Source organism: Paramormyrops kingsleyae, chromosome 7, assembly GCF_048594095.1.
Source record: "Paramormyrops kingsleyae isolate MSU_618 chromosome 7, PKINGS_0.4, whole genome shotgun sequence".
In the NCBI taxonomy this organism is placed as follows: Eukaryota; Metazoa; Chordata; class Actinopteri; order Osteoglossiformes; family Mormyridae; genus Paramormyrops; species Paramormyrops kingsleyae.
Window position 1 is genome coordinate 5,199,604 of NC_132803.1, and position 20,644 is coordinate 5,220,247.

General features: G+C 39.3%; 1 protein-coding gene across 5 annotated transcripts in view; it reads left to right on the plus strand.

Annotated features, from left to right (window-relative positions):
• The first annotated feature begins 1,090 nt into the window (after nt 1-1,090).
• Nucleotides 1,091-20,644, plus strand: part of edil3b (EGF-like repeats and discoidin I-like domains 3b) — a 129,411-nt gene continuing 109,857 nt past the window's right edge. Inside the window, exon 1 of one of the 5 annotated variants that reach the window (XM_072714130.1) lies at nt 1,091-1,732. In XM_072714130.1, coding sequence (XP_072570231.1) covers nt 1,669-1,732 — 64 coding nt within the window. In that variant the 5' untranslated portion in view covers nt 1,091-1,668. The remainder of the gene's footprint in view (nt 1,733-20,644) is intronic. The other 4 variants (XM_072714131.1, XM_023842841.2, XM_023842861.2 and 1 more) reach the window with 4 other exon arrangements.

Here is a 20,644-nt window from a genome sequence, read left to right on the forward strand (position 1 = left end):
TTTAACTTTAATTGACAGAAAACCTTTTTCACTGCGGAAAAGCTTTTTTTTATTACGTTTAATCTTGGTCTGTGTACAGTTATTGTTTTGCTTTAGTAATTATGCTAATCTCATGATAGATCACCTTCTCTTAGAAGACCAGGCAAGACAAGATGCTGGAGGCAGAATACTAGTTAGTTCTTCCAATTGACTCCAATGTTGGAAGCAGAAGATAAACACTATCTGGTGCCATGATCCAATAGACAATAAAATTATATAAAATTCTCTTTGGAATTAATTCAGTGTCTGTTCTCCAAGAGTCATTAATTTGGTTTTTCATGCATGCTCTCTTTTTCGCTTCTGGCTTCTTTCTGAGTGGCCAGAGGTAATGCACTTCATTAAGACATACTTTGAAACAAATTCAAAATAGTCTGATTCAGAATGTGAGATGAAAATCCTGGGGACAACTGGGATGCAATGGGCCAGATGGGTGGCACACCATACCCTCAGAAAGAAAGAAAGAAAGAAGCCTATCCGGAAGTGATCTTTGACAAATCATTAAGAAATGTATCCTACTTACAGCAAAATATTGTCGCTAATTGAATACAGCGCAGCTAGATTTTGTTTTGCGGGGTAAAATGTCTCCATCTATGACCTCGACTGCATAGTTAGCTGGTAACTAACAGGCTGCCAAATCAAATCTTATAAGTGCTTCGGGGTGCTGCATGCAGAAAGTATACAACAGCAAATATAATAACCATTATAATACATGTTCCACAGAAAATATGAGAAAAAGCGCAATGTTAAAATATATTATTTATAGTTTATTACAGAATATTTTTTTACAGAATGTATTTAATATTTCGGTTTTTATTTAATATAAGCATTGTTTTATTATGGCTTTATTATCTGCTTTGAGGACGCTGAGGTGTCCCTATCCAGCGCATCTTCAGAACTCTCCAGCATCGCTTTCATTCTGAAGTGTGTGTTCTGAAATCTCAGGTGAATCCTCGGAGGTATAGCTGTGTGGCTTAGCATCGCCAATTGACTTCTCACTATTATACTGAGGATTTACGTCGAGCGCATATGGATGAACAGTTCCAAACGCTGGGAAAAAAATGCAGCGTTAAAAGAGATCTAAAGATTTTCCAGGATGATGACATTACACACTTTTTTTGCCCGTCCCTTTTTCTTGCGCACTTCTGATTGTGCCTTTGAGTAAATACGTGAGAGAATAAGGTAACCGAAGCCCCACCCCGCTGGCTCCGGACTTGCTCTGCACACTGCTAGCAGGAGCACGTGTAGGGAGGCGCATTGGGTATCTCCATCGCCGGGGCTGCGCCGCAGTCGGAGCGCTGTCACTCGATCGGAGCCCGGCTCCGTCCGCCGCCTGCCTTCGCTTAATTGCGTCCCCAGAATAATCCTTACATGCATCGCATTGTGCGCCACTGCAGTGAAGGGAAAAGCCGCACGCGCGTCGGGGGCAGCATCACTTCTGACAGCAGGTAGTCTTGCGTGTCTCTTCTCCTCTACTAAGGACTACAGGACCGATTTGGGGAATACTTTCGGGATCATCACCGGCAAGCGATATTGCAGAAGTTTTCCCCCCCCCCACTGTTAGTTTGTTTGTTTTATTTTTTGAACCCCTTCACGTGAGCGAGGAGCTGGCACCTGCTGTTTAATGAAAGGATGGGACCCCGTTTGGCTTTTCTCGTCCTCTGCATAAGCGCCGCCGTCCCGCAGCAAGCCCAGGGTAAGTACCGGGCCATTTCTCACTTTTCCGGCTTATAAAACAATATTACAGCTCAGGCGATCGGAGAATTAGTCGCATTCTCTGTGCCGTTCATTTTATTGATCATGTCAATTTCGGTCCACGGTGTATCGGTGCGCTATAGCCTACTACGGTGTAAAAAAGTGTTTGCTAATGTTAGTATTTTATAAATGTGGAATTGTGACAAGTTTTAACATAATACATGCGCTTCATTTTTATTGGTATTTGGAGCGTACAAGGGAAAAAAACGGAGCTGAATTTTATATTGTAGAAGCGCTATAAATAAAATATGTTTGCGATATACATGGATAGGCTATATAAATGTAATGTTGTTATAATGCTCGAAGGAAACTATTATGCATTAGTCCTTTTAGAAATAGATCTAGCGTCGTACGTAGGCTGTTGGCTGCACTTCTGTAACCTTAACCGGGCAATTAATATTCACAGATGTATACTTAATATGCGTCTTTGCATTAACGACTAGGGAACGGTATCTGAAGATTGCTAATACGTCCAGTATAATCCAGTATAATCTCTTGTTTAGCCTGCCTGCTAATGCTAATCAGATTAACCCGCATTTATGAATTTATAAATTAATTTATTACTCCAACTGTTAAAACCATAACCATATCACCGGGTTATTTTATGCTAGTTATATTAGTGCGTTGCTAGTATTTTAATCTTGTTATTGGACCACGAATAGGCTTTGTTACCTTCAAAGTCCTTTTGTTGTAAGATACCTATGAGGTCATTATGTTTCTGCTCAGTTTGCTGGATGGCAGTACGCCGTCAGTATTTCAAAGCGCGCGAGGGCAACACTTAGTGACATGGAGACACGAAGAGAAGGGAACGTGAATATACCTAACCTTACACTTACAAGTGATTTCACGTACACAGCCCGACGTTGCTCATTCACATGGGAATATCGTTAAGTACGAAACATATATAGGCTACTAAATATGCATGTTGTAAGTTATTTAAATAATTAACATTTTAGTTTTTTCATAAAAATAGTATAATATTTAAACACTCCTCAGCTCTCATATACTGTATGATTAATAATTTGTTATTAGTTTTTCCCCTTCAGTAATGTATTCAATTTTCATACAAAATCCCATGTTCCATTGTTCAAGGGTTTCCATTAGATTTAGAATATTCTAAGAAATAAATAACTTACTGTATGCTGCTTACAGGTCATATAGCTGTCAGAGTTATTCTGTGCTTTTCATTCATGAAGTATAATACAAGACTATAAGGCGCTCCGCTATTTGTCAAGCATTTGTGGGCAAGCCCAGCTGTGGACATGCTGTCACACAACGTATCGGCAAAGACCACTTATCTGTGGGGACGTGTGTCATGCAGTATCGCGGCTCTTCCGTCTGAATCGCTTTAAGCTTGTTTCAGTGGCTACACGGTGCGAGCGACATCTGCTCACCCTCCTCACATCTCAGAGGCTAATATTATGCCAAACTTGTTTTTATGACAGTGAGAGAGACAGAATGCGCGTATGGTTTGTAAGAAGTACCTGCAAAAGACAAAGCTGTTTATATGACACTTGACAAATTATCATTGTAGAATTGAGTGTTGGGCATTGGCTAAATTGACAGGTGGATTGTTGACGTGGAGATCAAGCAACTCACGGGCAAATCACAATTCGGAATGTAAAATGGATTAACTCCATGCAGCTCCTTATGCCTCTGCTTTCTGTTCATGGGTGTATTCAGCGCTGGAAACAATACCCTCACTAAACCTTGTCCTTGGTGGGTATTCTTCCTAACAAGTGTTTTTGGTCTCGAGAGACAATTAAGGTTCACCGTCCACTTCAGCCGCATGAGCTGCGATGACGTCAGGATGCGTGTTGCCTTTTCTGGACCAGTATCTATAACTGTATCATCAATAAGAATAAAAAAAAAAACTCATACATTTCCATACATTTTACAAATTGTACTAAAGTTTCCTCCAGAGTACTGAACACATGCACCTTGCTGATGGACCCAGCAGGTGCCCCGTTTGGCACTAACGGCGCGTCTTTTCTGGAGTCTAACGCTGTAGCCACACAGCTGCCTGCTGGAAAGGTAAAGCACGGAGGATCATCTTTGCATCTCTGAAAGCAGTTACCTCTGTGGGCGGTGTGGCTGCTTAACCCCTCGAGTGCTGATTTTTTTTTATTATTCTATTTATTTCTGACTCAAAGCCTCTTGATGCAATATTACCACAAAGATACCTTTACTTATTTTTGTAATAAAAAAAAACGTATTTTAAAAACACATTTTACATTAAAAACGCAATTAAAAAAGAACCAAACTATTTTCCCTAAATGCATTTTTATTTCATATAATCTTCCCTATCGCCTGCCTACACATCCAAAAAATAGTTTATGGAATTTTGTTTTCATGTGGTGGTGTGTGGATACATTGAATAATGAAAGAATAATTGTTGTGTAATCCAGTGAACTATTTCCTTTTTGGGAGTTTTGTCAGTGATGCACATGGGTGAGGAGCAACGAGTACTGTCACACCTGACATCTGAGGTACTGTATCTCCTACAGCCTGACTTTTCCCTGGATGTGTCCACTGAGAGCTTTCATTAAAGTAAATGAAAAGATGGCATAAATGATTAGTAAAGTTTGCAGTCTGAGATTAGTCATTGAATCACTGACTGTGTCTTTTGCCAAAAGCAGGCCGCGTTTTCAACCGAGCCTCATGAATCATGTTCATGTAAGTGTTGGACTGGGGTGGACATTAGCTGTCGTTCCATCAGGCTCTTAGTCAACAGATCGTCAGATATTTGGCCTACAATGGTGTGTAGAGAACGGATGAATGTGCTATAATGATCCATTATACTGGCAGGAGCCGGCAGCTGCTCCATCTCAGTGGCCAGTCTCCAGCTGCTGGATCATCTGACCATGATCCTTCACGCCCTCGCTGTCTTCCGCCTCGCTGTCACCCGCCTCGCTGTCATCTGTGTCCGGCGCGGTTTAATGTATTATTTACAGTCTTGATTGTCATTTGTACGTTTCCAGGCACGCTTTTGTGACGTGTCCTTCATGCATGTGCCGTGTTTTGGTCCGAGTACAACGGGGTGAGATGTGAGCAAAGCAAATTAATGGCTGTGGGAAATTTCCACAGTTTCAGAAGTGTCACGGTGGGCTGACAGGATGGGGCTGGTAATGTGGGCAGGATAAAAGACAGAAAGACAGATAAACAGACTTGTAAACAAAATAAAATAAGTATGTTTGCTGTGTTTGTGTGGAAATGTAAGCTATGGGGCAGTGCCCAGGGCAAATCTGCTCTCCTCTCCCCTGAAAGTTGCCCTCCAGGACCATCCTAATGGCCTTGCGCATTTCCCTCTGCGGCCTTGTCATAAATCAGTTTAGGGCGAGGAGCCTCTTCATGTTCAACCGTTTTGTTGACCATCTGTTTCCTGGCACAGCTGAGTTTGTTGAGAGGACAATGAGAGGCTGAGCAGTTTTCATGCAGTTTTACTGATAGAGACATTTTTTGTCAGCTATTGTATTGCATAATATAGGGTATATATATACAGTTAGTGCATAATACAGTATATACAACAAATAGGAATAAGGGTCAAATGAATTTACTTATCTTCGTATAATGTGTTCAGTGTTTCAGGTATCACAAAGATTGTCATATTTGTTCACCATGATATTAATTTAAAATGTTTCCTGCTAAGTTCCTTGAAAAATTCTTAGTAATACAACGGTTGTGACTACTTATTCAGTGCTATTCAGCAACAGGTGAATCCTTTTTGGGCGGAGTCGGTTTTTTTGTTTTTAGGTATGACAAAACCATACTTGTGTGATGTTTGTGGCCTTTATCGAAGGACCCAGGAAGCCGTTTTATTTCAGGGGCCTGCAGTGCAATTTCTGCAGCACAGACAGTTTGCACCTAAATGTTTCCTATTTGCGAAATGAAGAGCAGAATGTACCCAAGGGATAACGTTTCTCTACTCTTATCTGTACAGATTCAGTAACTTTGTGGGAAGCTCTACCCGCTGTTGAAAAAGTTAATGTGAAGACAGAATCTCAGCATTTTCTTTATATCTCTGATAAATAGCTGCTCAGAAGCCTTGGTGAGGCCAGACGGAGCTAAAGCTGGTCTTTTTTATCCAGTTCAGTGTGCTTAGGGAGGAAATTTGCAGAATCTTGTGTATGTATCACAAGGAAGGAATATCATAGCAGAACACTGCATAGAAATTAATTTTTGCAGCAGTATCTGGCTTGCATTTAGTGTGATAATATGATGTTAGTGCAGCAAATGACAATGCTTGTTATTATGGGGCAACAGGTAGGCTAACAGTTGAGAGCTTGGCCTTGTGACCCAAAGGATGGTCATGTGTAAGGACTGCATGTAGCTGAAGTGTCTTTTCTTACTGCCAGTCAGGATATCACATTTCTCATGATACTGAAACTGAATGTACTTTGCCGTTAGCCTTTACTGAAATGGTTGGTCTGATTAGCCTCAAGTCGACCACCAATGCACAATGGAAGAATAGGTATGGACTATTAATTGGAAATAATAATCATATTACAAAATGAAAAGAAGTCGATCAACAAGATATTTTAAATGTTTAAAAATAGTTGGGGGGGTGGGGGGTTCTTGAAACAAGATACATCGATTTTGTGTTTGCCAATAACAAGCATGACAGATGACATTCATGCCCTTTCTGCCCGCGGCTGCCTCGGGCAGTGCCCGTCTGCAGGTAACTCAGCCGTACGCCTTCTGCTGATAAACAGGCTACAGGAGAATGCCACCCACTGATTTGCCATTGTCGGTAATGTGGACACCACTGGAGCCCGGAGACTGTTCTGTTTGTGTGGAAGCCTTTTGTTGATTATGGTTTGATGGTGTTGTATGTTTTCCAGTGGCACATACTGGGCCAGCAGGTAACGTTGTAAGGACATTTAGGAAGCTCAGAGGTTCTCCTGATGGTTCTTCCAGCAGTACCTTTGATTATAAGGTATTTCTGAGGACGACGGCAATAAAATATCCAGCTGTGCAAATCAATAAACTTCTGTGTTGCTTTGGAGGAAGACAGCAGATAAAATATATTTGTGATTGCAACCTGAATTCATATTGTTAAAAACATTAGATTTTTAGAACTTTTCTTATCTTCCTGCTGTTAGTTACAGACTTCAGAAAAGCAAACAAAACCAGAGTTAACTTGCTGTTTTGACCACTCAGTGGAAAATCATGGACAGCGATTAAAAGACGTCCTGGATGCTCATGTCTTCACGCTGCTCTTCAGTCCCTGGCAGACTTTTTAGTCCTATAAACAATTCTCCCAGTTTCTACTGAGAGACCCGCTTCAGATCCAGGAATCTTTCCAGATGAAATGAAACAAGACGAAAACCTCATTAAAGCATCATACTGGTTCAGCTCTTGTAAACTAACGATACAACTGTCCAGTGTAGATATCAAATCGATTAAAATGTGTTGTCCTGGATAATGATCCATTCTAACACAAACTCTATCATGTGAGAACTAAGAAGAACGATTATTAAAAAATTTCTATTCATTTTTTTTCATTTTCCCAGAACTCGTGCAGGGTTTTTAGAAACTCCTGAGCCCCTCTCAGACAACACAGGCAGACACACAGGGACATTCAGAGACACCAGCATGCTCAATCCTCTCGTCCTCGGACAGCCATAGCCTATCGAATCCTAACACAGTAATTAATCACCTAAATTAAAACAGAAAACGATTAAATCTGCACAATGGGAGCCTGTGTCTGCCAAAGCCTTTGATTTCAATGTACATAGTCTAACATCTTTATTCTCCTTTGAAATTTAGCATACATTTCCCAAGAGAGCACATTTCATACCATAACGCTTTGCTATAGGACTTTCTACTGTTCCGCTTGGGAACATAGCTAACTTGCTGTGATTGCTAATGAGGACCGCTCCATGCTACTGCACATTGATGGCAACAATGACAAAGTAAGACAAACAAAACGAAGGTTTATGTGATATTCTTACTTCTTGTTGCATACGAGATGAATCAAGTGCCAATTTTCCTGTGGTGCAAAATGATTTTCGTTTTAAGCAACTGATGCAAGCAAGAGTTTGAGTAGATAAATTGAGATTTCATCACAAGGCCATCAGTGATTTATGTTATCGTGGCAGAATTCTGTACTGTGGGCTTTGGACATAAACAGCTTAGATTAAGTGTGCCAAGGTCATGCATTTATTCATTAGTTTTGTTTCATTTACGGGAAGTAACAACCATTCATCTTGATGTAGAAATTACATCACCGGCAAAGGCTAATATGTGTCTCTGGTAAAGGTTCTTTGCTTATAGCCATGACACATTTTTTCAAGCTGCGAAGTGACTAAGTCACACCATTAAATCAGATATTTTTGATTTTCAGCATGATTTAAACATTAATAACCAATTCAGAAATGTGCTTTGTAATTTGTAAACCTACTCACAAATGAAGGTAAACGATATTATTACAATCAGAAATATGAAAGATCAGTTTTAAGACTAACAAATTGAAACAGGACGTGGGACAAATAAAGAGAAAGTAACAGTAACACGTTGCACCTGTTTTGCTCCTTTATGCGGCTGCATTGTTTCCCATCATTGGTTATATACTCAGGCACTATGTATGTATAGTTTTAGGCCCTTTTGTCGTGCCTGGTCCTTCGCTTTTGCACTTGTAACGTTATTTCAAATCCCCTTTTATTGTCACCTGCTCTCTGTGTGCTGTATTTTGGTCCAGGGGGGATGTTATAAAGTTATCTTGTGCCACTGTATACCCATATATGGATGAACAATAAATTCCACTTTATCTGACTTGACTTGAAAAGAGAGAAACAAATATCTGGCGCCACTTTGAAAGCTTTTTAGATTTAGCATTTTAATTTATTTACCAAAGTAAGTTAAAGCTCTTGCTTCAAAGTTGTTTCCTTTCAATTGCAGTGAGACCTTTTGATCATAACATTTTCTTGAATAAAGCAGAACACAGTACTATTCTTTTGTGCTTGCAATTTTATAGAATAAAGAGAATGTCTTGTTTTATGTAGATGGTTTTTACTTTGAAAGATTTAACGTGCATTTTGCGCATTGTTGACATGGAAGGACAAACTGACATAAACAGCCAGAGAACATTGTTTTCCTCCAGCAAATCCTCATTTCAAAAGGTAAAATTAATTATTATTATTCTGTTAAATATGGTGATTATGGTTCATTTTGCATTTTTCTAGGTGAATTGCTTCCAATAATGGGGATAAGAAAAGCTCTAAAAATCTATTTTTTTAACAATATGAATTTAGATTTTAATCACAGAATTGTAAACTGATACCAATAAGCAATACTGAGTGGTGTTAGTGTTTAGTACATACTGTATGTTTAATATTAAAAGTTTTGCCCTGGGTTCCGCCTCACATCTTTGTCTGGGAAACCAGCCTCACGGATGTGTTCGCTGTCTCTGTGACTTTGCAATCTCGTGTATCTCCCAGGAACTCTTTACATCTTTTAGTGCCGTTACTTTTGCATTTTTAATAACGAGTACAAAACGTAGTGCTCCCAGTGTGTATAGTAGTAACTCTGTGCATACAGAGTCATACTTTAGTCGGCTTGTAAATTATGTGAAAATTCTTGATGGATAATGAGAAAGTATTTTGGCTTGCAAAGTGTGGAGTACAATACTGAAGCACGTTACAGTATCTTCACAACAATTTATGATTATTGTTCACAAACTGGTAATAAATGCACTTTTTTTGTTATCGCTCAGGCTAGCAGGTCGGGGGGGGGCAAGTATGAGTCATGAATTTTCACACTTGTGAGGATCTTCTGCGCTTAACCCTCAGGAATGTGAAGCAGTTACTGTAATAACTGTTCACTTCATGTCCTTTGTAGCTATTAAATTACTGAACTTTCATATTTCCTCAACTGTTTTTCCATCAGCAAAACTAAGGTGCACTGTGGGGGGGGGGGGGGGCATTCAATTATATTTCAATTCAGTAAGTTTAAACACTGGCATACAATTGCCACTAAAATCATTGCCACTAAAATGATTACTGAAATGTTAAAATATGAAATGAACAAGGGGTGTAAGTAATCACGACAAAAGTATTTTTTTGCTGAATTGGGGACTTTGGGTGTTGATCACTGTTATTTCTTGGATTGCAATTTCTCTCTATAAAGTTTCCTCATCTAAACCCATTTAATCAAAATGCTTAAGAAATCAAAGTGAAAATAAATCTATCCAAATGGAATCCATGGTAACCAGTATATCCAGCATAGTTTTGTTTGCTCCTTTATGCGTCCAGCAAGCTAATAACCAATACATGGATGAATTATCCAGGGGGAAAAAAAATCAAATTAAATATATATAAATATATAAATAAATATATATCTTAATTTTTTACTTTATATGCTGATTGCCTTGATCTGTGAATCAAAGAGAAACTGATAGCTTCCTAGCGAGTTCAGATTGCGGCATCTTCTTTTGCCTTACCGTCGACCTTTAGTCGCCATCCGTTCAAAAATCAAAGATCAGTGAATCTGTGGCTGCGATATTTGTGAGCGGCTGGAATGGAACGGTGGCTGTAGAACTGAGCCGAGTTCACTGACTTAATGTCACCACTGGCTTTGTCTCAAAGCACCACTCATTTAATGGGTTCTTTGAAACTTGGAACGAATTATGTGCAGAAGCGTAGACAATATCCTCCAGTTGGCCCCTCTATTACATCCCATATTTGGGCATATTGGTTCTTATAGGCATTCGCCATGCAGTCTTAACTGGACTCTGCCTCTGGCAGTTAGGATTTTAATTGAACTGCAAGGTCCAAAGGCATGAACACAACTTTATGACGTGATTGCGCTGTGGGTGTATAAATGTGGAGACCCACAGAATACCAAGTGGTGTTTTAACGCTTCTGTCGAGGTGCTCTTGGCTTTGCTAATTATGTATTATAGTCACGTTTGTTGTGAGTAGAATGGAATTAAAATCTCTTGCATTCTGGATATTTTATACGCTTTTTCTTTAATCAAGTATAGTGTTTGTCCAAAAAACATCCTAAAGCAATTTACTGTTTTGCACACAAGTGGCCATATGTATGTCTGCATTTTATGACTTTTTCACTAGTGTTTTCATGCATATTTAAGTGCATGTCTGTATTCATATTTTTTTATACATTTACAGCTTAAGCCCCAATTTGTCTGTGTGAAGTAATTTTATTCAGTGAAATCAATACCTCCTATTTCATCTTGGCCAGGAGAGGCATAGCAGGTGTGAGGCACAGAATGAGTTTACTGTGTAACTTTATAAAAAATATCACGCCCAACATGTTTTTACTGGTGCCCTTAGTGAGAAATTCAATAACCTTTCCAGTATCCTTTTCACACAGAAGCAGAGGGGTATCTAAGGAGCATAAACTCAAGCAGTGGGATGTTTTTTTTAATGCTTTTGTTTTGCATTTTACATTTTGCATTTTACAAAAGATGATCGTTCTGTTTAGCTCCCTCTGCTAATAGCTGCTTTGCATATTCTTCATGTTGCAGAAAAAAAGTTGTTTTCTTCCCTCTCTGAAGTGACTGTCGCTGGTGTTCTTTTTATGGGATCATGTCCTTTGCTGTTGCAGTCTAGCTATAGTACAAACCCCATTTTATCTTTTGCGTTTCGTTTTTGGTCTTCGCATCAAAACATTGTTACGTAAACAAACAAACAAACAAAACAAAAACAAACACACACACAAAGAAAAGATAGCATGCAAGACATATATGGGAGTGGGAATGTTAAAATGCTAATCCGGATTTGTCTGACATCAGCCTGCCGCTGTTACAGAACGAGTCCTATGAGCTGAAGATGAGCAGGGATGGAAGTAGCTGAATAGCTATAAATTGTCTTGATGTCATAAATTCCAATCATGCTGGCTACTGACCGTGCAAATAAATTAAACATTTTAATGTGTTCTTTTTTCTCTCCCACAGAAAGTTGCCCCTTGATTAATTGTTGGAATGCTTCAATCAATACTGTAGTTGAGGGTGAATAAGCTATTCTGTGTGTATTTGAGAGCAGTCCAGATTAGGGTGCATATGCTTTCATGCATTTTAATGAAGGTATTTACATTAGACACTTGCTATGATCAAACATATAGCACTGCAATATGCACCCATATATATTTGGTATATTTCTAAGTATATTGCACATGCACACACTCAGGCACGTATTCTATACATTAATAAATATACTGCACACATACACACATTCACATTTCAGTCATCCATCATCCACTCTGTTAGAGTTACTCTTGCCTCGATATTGGTTTGAGCCCGTTAAATATGTGGAAATAAACGGCAGCTTATCTAAAGTCAATTTCATGCACATAATCTTCGCAACATTTTATGAGTGAAAATGTGGATTCCCTGGAATACATCAACAGCGCATAATAGTCCTGTCTCCTCCATCTCCCATGCATTGTAGACATTTTGTCATTGATACTTTTTCTTTTGTTTTAATACATACAAATGAGACGTTTCATGCTGGGCTTAAGGAACAGCTTCTTGTCTTGGAGTGTGTGCATGCATTAAAATACTAATGTCAAGGCTCTGCATTAAGATCTGTACTTTAAAGCAGTGTTTCCCATATATATCCTCGGGGATCCCCAGACGGTTCACATTTCTGCTCCTGACCACACAGCCCACAATTTTGCTCCCTCCCAGCCGGGCGGGAGCTAAAACATGGACTGGCTGGGCGTCCCTGTGGACTGGGTTGGGAAAGACTGCTTTGAATCACACACATCTAGCGAAAGTAAGAAGTACTTCATAAAAATAGGTCAATATGACCTTCATGGTGTCAAGTGCCTCCATTCACCCCTATGTAATATATGCAGCTGCCATCAATGACAATGAGGTAAAGCATCATATCTTTTATGTACCAGTTTATAAAGCTGGATAATTGCCAATGTGGTCCAGATGAAGAAAATTTGCTCAAAAAGGTACAAAGGTTCAAAGGTTTTTTTTTCCACTGAACAAATAGTTTTTTTTTTCAGGTGGGGGGCTCCCAAATGATTCATTGTCTGCCTTAGCGTAGGCTGAAACTGATAGCTCAGATTGCTGTTATCTATCACCCCCCCCCCCCTCCCAAATGACAAAGGAAGACATGGTATTTATCCAAAATCACGTTGCTTCCACTGCACAGGACCATGCGACCCGCGGTGTACGAAGACTAATCTGTTTATCATCGAGTGCATTAGAGGGGTATGGAGAATCAAGAAATCGATAAGACAGAAGGTGTTAAACAAACATCAAGACCTGTAGCATTGCTCATTTAGGTGCACACTCTGGGAACACATCACAATGAGCGTGCAAGCAACACTGATGCTAAATGCATCTCCCCAGCATTATGGGAGCGACACCCTACAGCTCCAATAAAGGCTTGACAGTTTCACATATATCTCACACCCACTCCTATGCTCAGCCGTTTTGCTAACACCCACCCTCTGCTAGCTGCTAACATTAATGCTGGGGGAGAAAGGTACCACTGAGATGGTGCTACTGAAATAATATACATTATGAATTAGGTACAGACAGTCACGTCATTCTTCATGCGGATGGCGGAGTAAGAAACGGAGATTAGGGCCTCGGAATTTGTTGCTGGTTATCGAGGAGGATGCTATCCAATGATGGCTGTTCAGAGGAATTACACCGCAACTTCGCTAATCTGTAGCCCCTTACATCTGTGGTTTAACTACTCACTATATTTGGATTGCTTGAAGGAATTAATTTTATCCCCAGACCTTATTAATCCAGTCCAGCCGTGTCATTACTCTCGTTGTAAAATGATTTCCTCCAGGGTCTGAACACCTTTATAATAGAATATGAGACATTTTCCTTGCCAAAAGGCAAACTTATTATGGTTAAAGCATTTTTAACTGTCCACTGACATATAAATATAACCCTCAGTTGCCATCAGTTGTCTTGTTTGGTGCGTTCAGCACAGTCTGTGAGGTGTTCTCTCATTTGGGAGTCGCTCAGGCAATCTCCAGGTTTCCCAACAAAGTAGGAACATACAACATGAGGTCCAGTCTGTTGGCTTCAGCTTCATGCGCCCCCCCCCCCCCCCCCCCAGCAAAGAAGGCAGATATTGTGTACTAGAATAACCTCTCTCTAACACCATGTGCAGATCCCCTCTTCACTTCACACTGGGCTCTATGCTTTAGTGCCTCTTACCCTTGATTAATGTTTTTGAGAAGAAGATGCAGCTTTGCGATTTTCATTTGCAATGACTCATAACATGTTAAATAATAATTATCTGCGACAGGTTCAGTGAATCTTCAAAGTGGCTATGAAAACCAGAAACCAGGGCTTGTTCTTTTTGTAAAAAAATGGGTTGGGTGATGTAAATGAAAAAGAAACCTACCAAACCAAAACAACACATAAAATAATAATGCATGTATAGTGTACACTTACCAGAATCAATACAGTGATGTGTCGCCTAACGATAGGAATATGTTATGGAAAATGTATTGTGATGTGATTTTGCTGTTGTGTGTATGCTTACACAGACCTAGATGGCATTGCCTTCTACACCTGTAAGCTATATGATATAACCTAAATAACAAGAAAGGTACAGTGTAGTAAGCACAAAAGTATTATGTACTGTACATAATTACCTTTTATATGATGCGTTGCGCTATGACATTACAGCAGATATATAATGGGAATTTTTCAGCTCCATTATAATCTTGTGGGACCACCATCGTATATGCAGTCCGACATTGACCCGAAATGTCGTTATGCGGCGCATGACTGTAAATCTATAATTGGCCCGTTGATAAACAAATGGTAAACGCTATTTTCGCTTTTCTTCTTTTCTCGTAAATGTGAAAATCCTCTTCGAATTTCTTGCGGTTAACGAAAAAAAGGTGCTAATGTAGGTCTTCCGTGCCAACGAAGTGGAGTAAAGTAAACGTCCTTAAAGTGGGGGATACCTATGGAAAAAATATATACATTGTTTATATAATATAAAACAATGGATGGATGGATGGATGGATGGATATAATATAAAAATTTACTGAAGGGGGCAGCCAACCTGGAAAATTTATGGAGGCCTATTAGGAAAATTTACCGAGGGTTATCCAAGGCCACCAACATGATGAATGATGAATGGCTGGGCGGCGAGTTTGGAAAGGCTTGGCAAACATGCACTGATTTTGTAACTGTCGAGGGTGCTGGTGTTACCTGATGTCTCATTTCCAAAGATACCATATAACATGCTCAATATCCAGCATTTTTCTCTGCCCTACCAAGTCTCAGTAATATCAGGCATCATCCGTTTTTTTTCCTACCCCAAAAGTGTACTGAATCAAATAAAATGGAAACATATAGTAACTGGGATGATGTTTAATTGTTTCTGACCTTTCATTTAATCAACTACTGACTTTATGCCATAAGTCTAGAGCAGTCACTATTACTCGATTAAACTGAAGAAATTTTAAAAATGCATCGATTAAAAATTGGCTTCCTGATTATTTGCCAGCATGGCAGAAGGTGGACGGAGCGAACTGGATTCTGGTCCAAATAAAAAGACAATCAAAGCCTCAAATGCATGGCACTACTTCACATTAAAAGTGAAATGTAAAGCAGTGGTTTATCAATACTGCAAAGCAGAACTCAAATATCACAACAGCACAACTGGAATGCCACTGCAATTAAAAGATATCTAGGTTTGACGAGTTTAGCAATAAATAACTATAAGCAATGTATCCTTTATATACTTTCTAAGATACATGTATCTCAAGATAATCACCACTAAAATGAAATCCAGCCATGTTTCCCAGCCACATCATAATATGTAACAGGGTCATAATAACAATTTAATATTAATAATCACTGATCAGCCAAAACATTATGACCACACGTGAAGTGAATAATGTTGACTGTCTCATAAAAATGGTGTGTATCAAGGCCTGGGATATATTAGGTTACATATGACAAAATCAAGGCCTAGCGCAATTCTTTAGGCCTGTGAAATGATTTTGATATTCTGCTAAAAATGGCCAGGGAATAGAGATGTAATGCTACACAAAATTTGTGGTTTAGTACAAACCTTGGTTTTGTGTTCATGGTTCCTTGTATTTTTGCTACAGCAGGGGAAGTTGGTTTTGTTTTAAAATTATTACTACAACTGCAGCACCAATGATCTGTTAGGTTGTTTACAATAGGGGTTCTGTGTTCCGTCGTGCGCATTGCAGCTCGTCTGATTTTCTGCGGGTTCTCACCAGATCTCTGTATTTTACTGCGAGCCACTGATCTTTGTCTACATTGTGGTTAATATCTGCCTGGTTAACATCCATGTAAGTGTGGCTGCGAGTTATTTCAATCTCTGCCACAAACTATTTGGAACAATGTAAACCAAAGGCAACATACCTGAATTTGACATGTCTGAATATCAAAACCTAAGGCATGCTAAATTTGCACATTGTAAAAATAAATATGTATAAAAATAAGACTGCATAATATCAATCATAATGAACTAAATCATGTGTTCTCTACTATTGCTGTACTGGGTATGGTCCCATATCTGTAGCGAGTAAACACACTTATAACCGTAGTGATTTTATTTTTTTTTTGTATGCCTGGTCTGAATTTCCTGGTAAAAGCACTTTAATTTCCATGTGGAGACAAACTTGCAGTCTTTTGCTGCCTTGCTTTCATCATACACACATCCGGCTGATGTCATATCCAGTGAATTAGCATGTTGCTTTCATCATACACACATCCGGCTGATGTCATATCCAGTGAATTAGCATGTTGCTTTCATCATACACACATCCGGCTGATGTCATATCCAGTGAATTAGCATGTTGCTTTCATCATACACACATCCGGCTGATGTCATATCCAGTGAATTAGCATGTTGCTTTCATCATACACACATCCGGCTGATGTCATATCCAGTGAATTAGCATGTTGCTTTCATCATACACACATCCGGCTGATGTCATATCCAGTGAATTAGCATGTTGCTTTCATCATACACACATCCGGCTGATGTCATATCCAGTGAATTAGCATGTTGCTTTCATCATACACACATCCGGCTGATGTCATATCCAGTGAATTAGCATGTTGCTTTCATCATACACACATCCGGCTGATGTCATATCCAGTGAATCAGCATGTTCCATATGTTTCCAGTAACATATCCGAATTCAGTATAATAGAACTGATAGTCTTGATCTTACCAACTACTCTCTCTGCAATGCTCGTGTAATTTATTGAGAACCCGAAATGATCCCAAACATAATGCAGCATAATGTTTTCCATGTTGAACATCTACCGTACTTGTGAGTTTAGGTTCCTCCTGTGTCAGGAAATGTATTTATTTGTTTCATTGTGCTTTCTGAACCAAAAATGACATAACCGATCAGCACATGAGGGATACTTGTACCATTACAGCCCTGCCCAGGAAGCCGGCATCATGGTATTTGTGAGCCTGTGCTGCACCTTTCCCCTCCTCACCTCTCCCCCTACTAACAAATTCAACAGCAGCGAATTAACATTGCATTCAGTGAAACGTTCTAATTGTAATCTGGTTGTTTTGACTTCTAGGTCTAAACTAAAAGCCTATTTTTCATTTAAAAGAAGAATCCAATGGATAAGGTCAGAGAGTAGATAATGAATAATAGTTCATCAGCCCAGTGGATGTATTTGATTTAATTATATGTCTTCAGGGAGGTTTTTGTATATCATTGTTCAATTTAATTTAAAAATAGAATCATTAGGAATTTTGTCCACTAGAAAGTTCATGTTTGTAAATGCTATTTACAATGAAGTTGTAAGTTACAAGTTTGACATCCCTGTATCAGATGGTAAGCTAACATTCAGTACTCATAGTCAACATGTTGAATGTAGAAGAAAAGGGTAGGGGGTAAAGATATAAAGGGATAAAGATCTGAGTGACTTTGCCAAGGGCGGGATCATTACGGCTTCTGAAATGGCAGGACTTGTGGGGTGCTTATGGTCCGCCGTGGTGAGTACCTACTGAGAGTGTTCTGAGAAGTGAGATATCTTGAACCACTGATGGGGTGTTGAGTGGCCAAGACTTGCCAATGCGAGATGTGAACGAAGGCTATCCCATCTGGTACAAACCAGTGGAAGGGTTACTGACACACAAGGCAGACAATTTTGATGGTGGTCTCGGGAATACCATGCCACGACACAGAGTGTATCCAACTCTGCTGTGTATCCGGCTGTTTAGCCATGGATTGCACTTGTTGGTCCAGAACATCCCCCTTAGTCGGCAGACTTTATCGGTTGCAGTCCGGTAGCCAGACGACGCAATTTATTGTGAGAAACTTGGGTATATTTATCATGGAGGAATTTAATTGTGTTACTTTGCCCCAGTCTTATTCAGTGGTGGAATGTGAAAAAAACAGGTGCAGATTTGATGAACTTCATTACATTGAGACAGATCACCTGAAGCTGGGTTTCTAAGGTTTCTAATATATATATATATATTTCTTTTTAGATAGGTGGGGAGGGCGTGTAGCATAGATCTGGGTTGTGTTATAGTAATATTTTAGATACCCTGCAGTATTTTTGTTGCTATCCTGAAAATACCATATCAGTGCCATATAATGTGGTATAACGTATGGACAGTATGACAGTTTAAAAAATTACATACCACCAAAGCTTTATTGGGCGGTGAAGGCTGGGTTGGACATCCAATCTGGTCTACATACACTTATTTCAGCAAGTAAAAAATCTTTAGTTTGTATCCAGGTATAATTCCAGAGCTGTTTGTTATTTCATTATGTCTTTCTGCTAGATATACTAATGCCCCTCAATAAATGCATAAATATTGTACTGTGGGACACGTATGATTGCTTTGTTGTTTTGCTGATAGTCATACGTTTTAGCAAAGCATCAACCCAACCAACTATCTCGGTCCTTGCGATGTGATAATTGCACATGGATCACATGTGAAGTCGAAATTAACATTGCACATCATACAGGTCTATTAATCAGTAGTCAAAATCCTACATAATTTGTAATATACCCATTAAAAATAATAGACATACATATGGGGGCCAAAGTAACAGGTAGGGCTGTAACGGTACCTGTATTCATTGTGTACTGTCCGGTATATTATTTTTGGTTCGGTACACAAATTGAATGAATGAACACATTCATCGACATGGGCGCAACATAACCTAAAGTTCACCACGGGAAACTTTATGCTATTTATGGGCTCTAAGATGGCTACAGCTATGGCTGGTTACAGTCAGTAATAATCAACAGTTTGGGAACATTTTGGTTTCCCAATAAATCGCACCAATCCTGGAGAGAGAGAAGTTGATAAGACCAAGGCTGTCAGCTCCGGACTTACATATGTTACTGGAAATGAATCCTAACTAATAAGAAACGACATCATCCAAGTCAGTGTATGATCAAAGCAGAGCAGAAACAGCCTCTGCAAGTTAGTCTCCCCGTAGTATTTAAGGCACTTTTACCAGGATATTTAGGGAAAAGACACAGTGGCGGTTATAGGGATGTATATCACTACAGATATGCGACATGCTCAGTAGTGGAGAAGACACGATGTAGTTCATTAAGTTCATTATCAATGTCATGATGTTATATTTCTGATTTTTGATTTTTTAAGTACATTTTACGTATTTATTTTTGCATTGCAAAAGCATCACTTTAGGACACATAGCGTCACTTAGGTCTTGCTATTTAGACACGTTGACAGATGCGTTGCTTGTGATTTACTCCTCATAATTGTGGTTTAATCAGTTTTAATAATAAATAATTTTGAAACATCTTGTTTTTCCCCGTTGACCCATAATTGCACCAAACCATGAATCCAAAACTGAGGTTTGTACCAAACCACAAATTTTGTATACCGTTACACCTTTGGTAACAGAAACACCTTACAATATATTAACATCAAGGCGTAATCAATAAGACACTGCTTAACCCCTTACAGAAGAGTTTCAGTCCTTCTTGTAATGCTGCCATACAAGTCCTGAGCTGTGTGTAGCCAGGTATGGGACAATTCTTCAAGAAGAAATGCCAGCAGTTCTTTGAGCAATGAATCGGGGTGGAAAACTACTTTTCCCACTAGAACGTCCATAAAACATCAATCTGGTTTCAGTTAGGTGGTTGAAGAAGCCGCAGGAGGCTTTTGACTTCATCCTGGAGTTTATAAAGGCGCTGTTGAATTAGTTTGGCAGTGTTTATGGGGACATTATCTTCAGGCAATTTGGAGAGAGCATGAGGGAGCATTGTAAGCACCAGAGTTTACACCTGGTCTAGGTAGATTACCTCATATGCTTTGCTGGTTATGACCGTGCAGAGCAATTATCAGACCAAATGAATCCCTAGAGATGCCCAACGCCAATAGACATTGAGGGTGGGGTGAAAGCATCATTTGGCTTTCTCCAGTGTAAACCTGAATGTAGGAAAAAGGATGAACCATGACTCATGAGACCATTTATTTTTTTTTCGTTACCCAGGGATCTGTGCTTCTTACGCAATATTATGTGTCTTTGGCTTTGGATATAAATGGTCATTTAACTGCAGCCAAATAATAAATTCCGGTTTTGTCAAGATCATAATATGCGGACTGAGTACTGATTTCTTTTAGTAGTGATTTCTGAGGCCGTACCTTAAGCTCTCCCTTAACGTATACAATCCATCTTGGTTTCGTCCTGATACGTTTTGTCTGCATTTTGAATATGCTGTCTTGAGTTTTGAGAGAGTTCCCTTGACACATTAAATAATTTCGCGGTTTTGGTGACATAGACACCGTGTCTTTGTAAGTCTTGGTTGCCTTATGTTTCTTTTAAAACCAGCATTTCAAAGTGTTGATTGTCAGGCTTCTTTTATAACGGACACACACACTGTTAATTGGCAT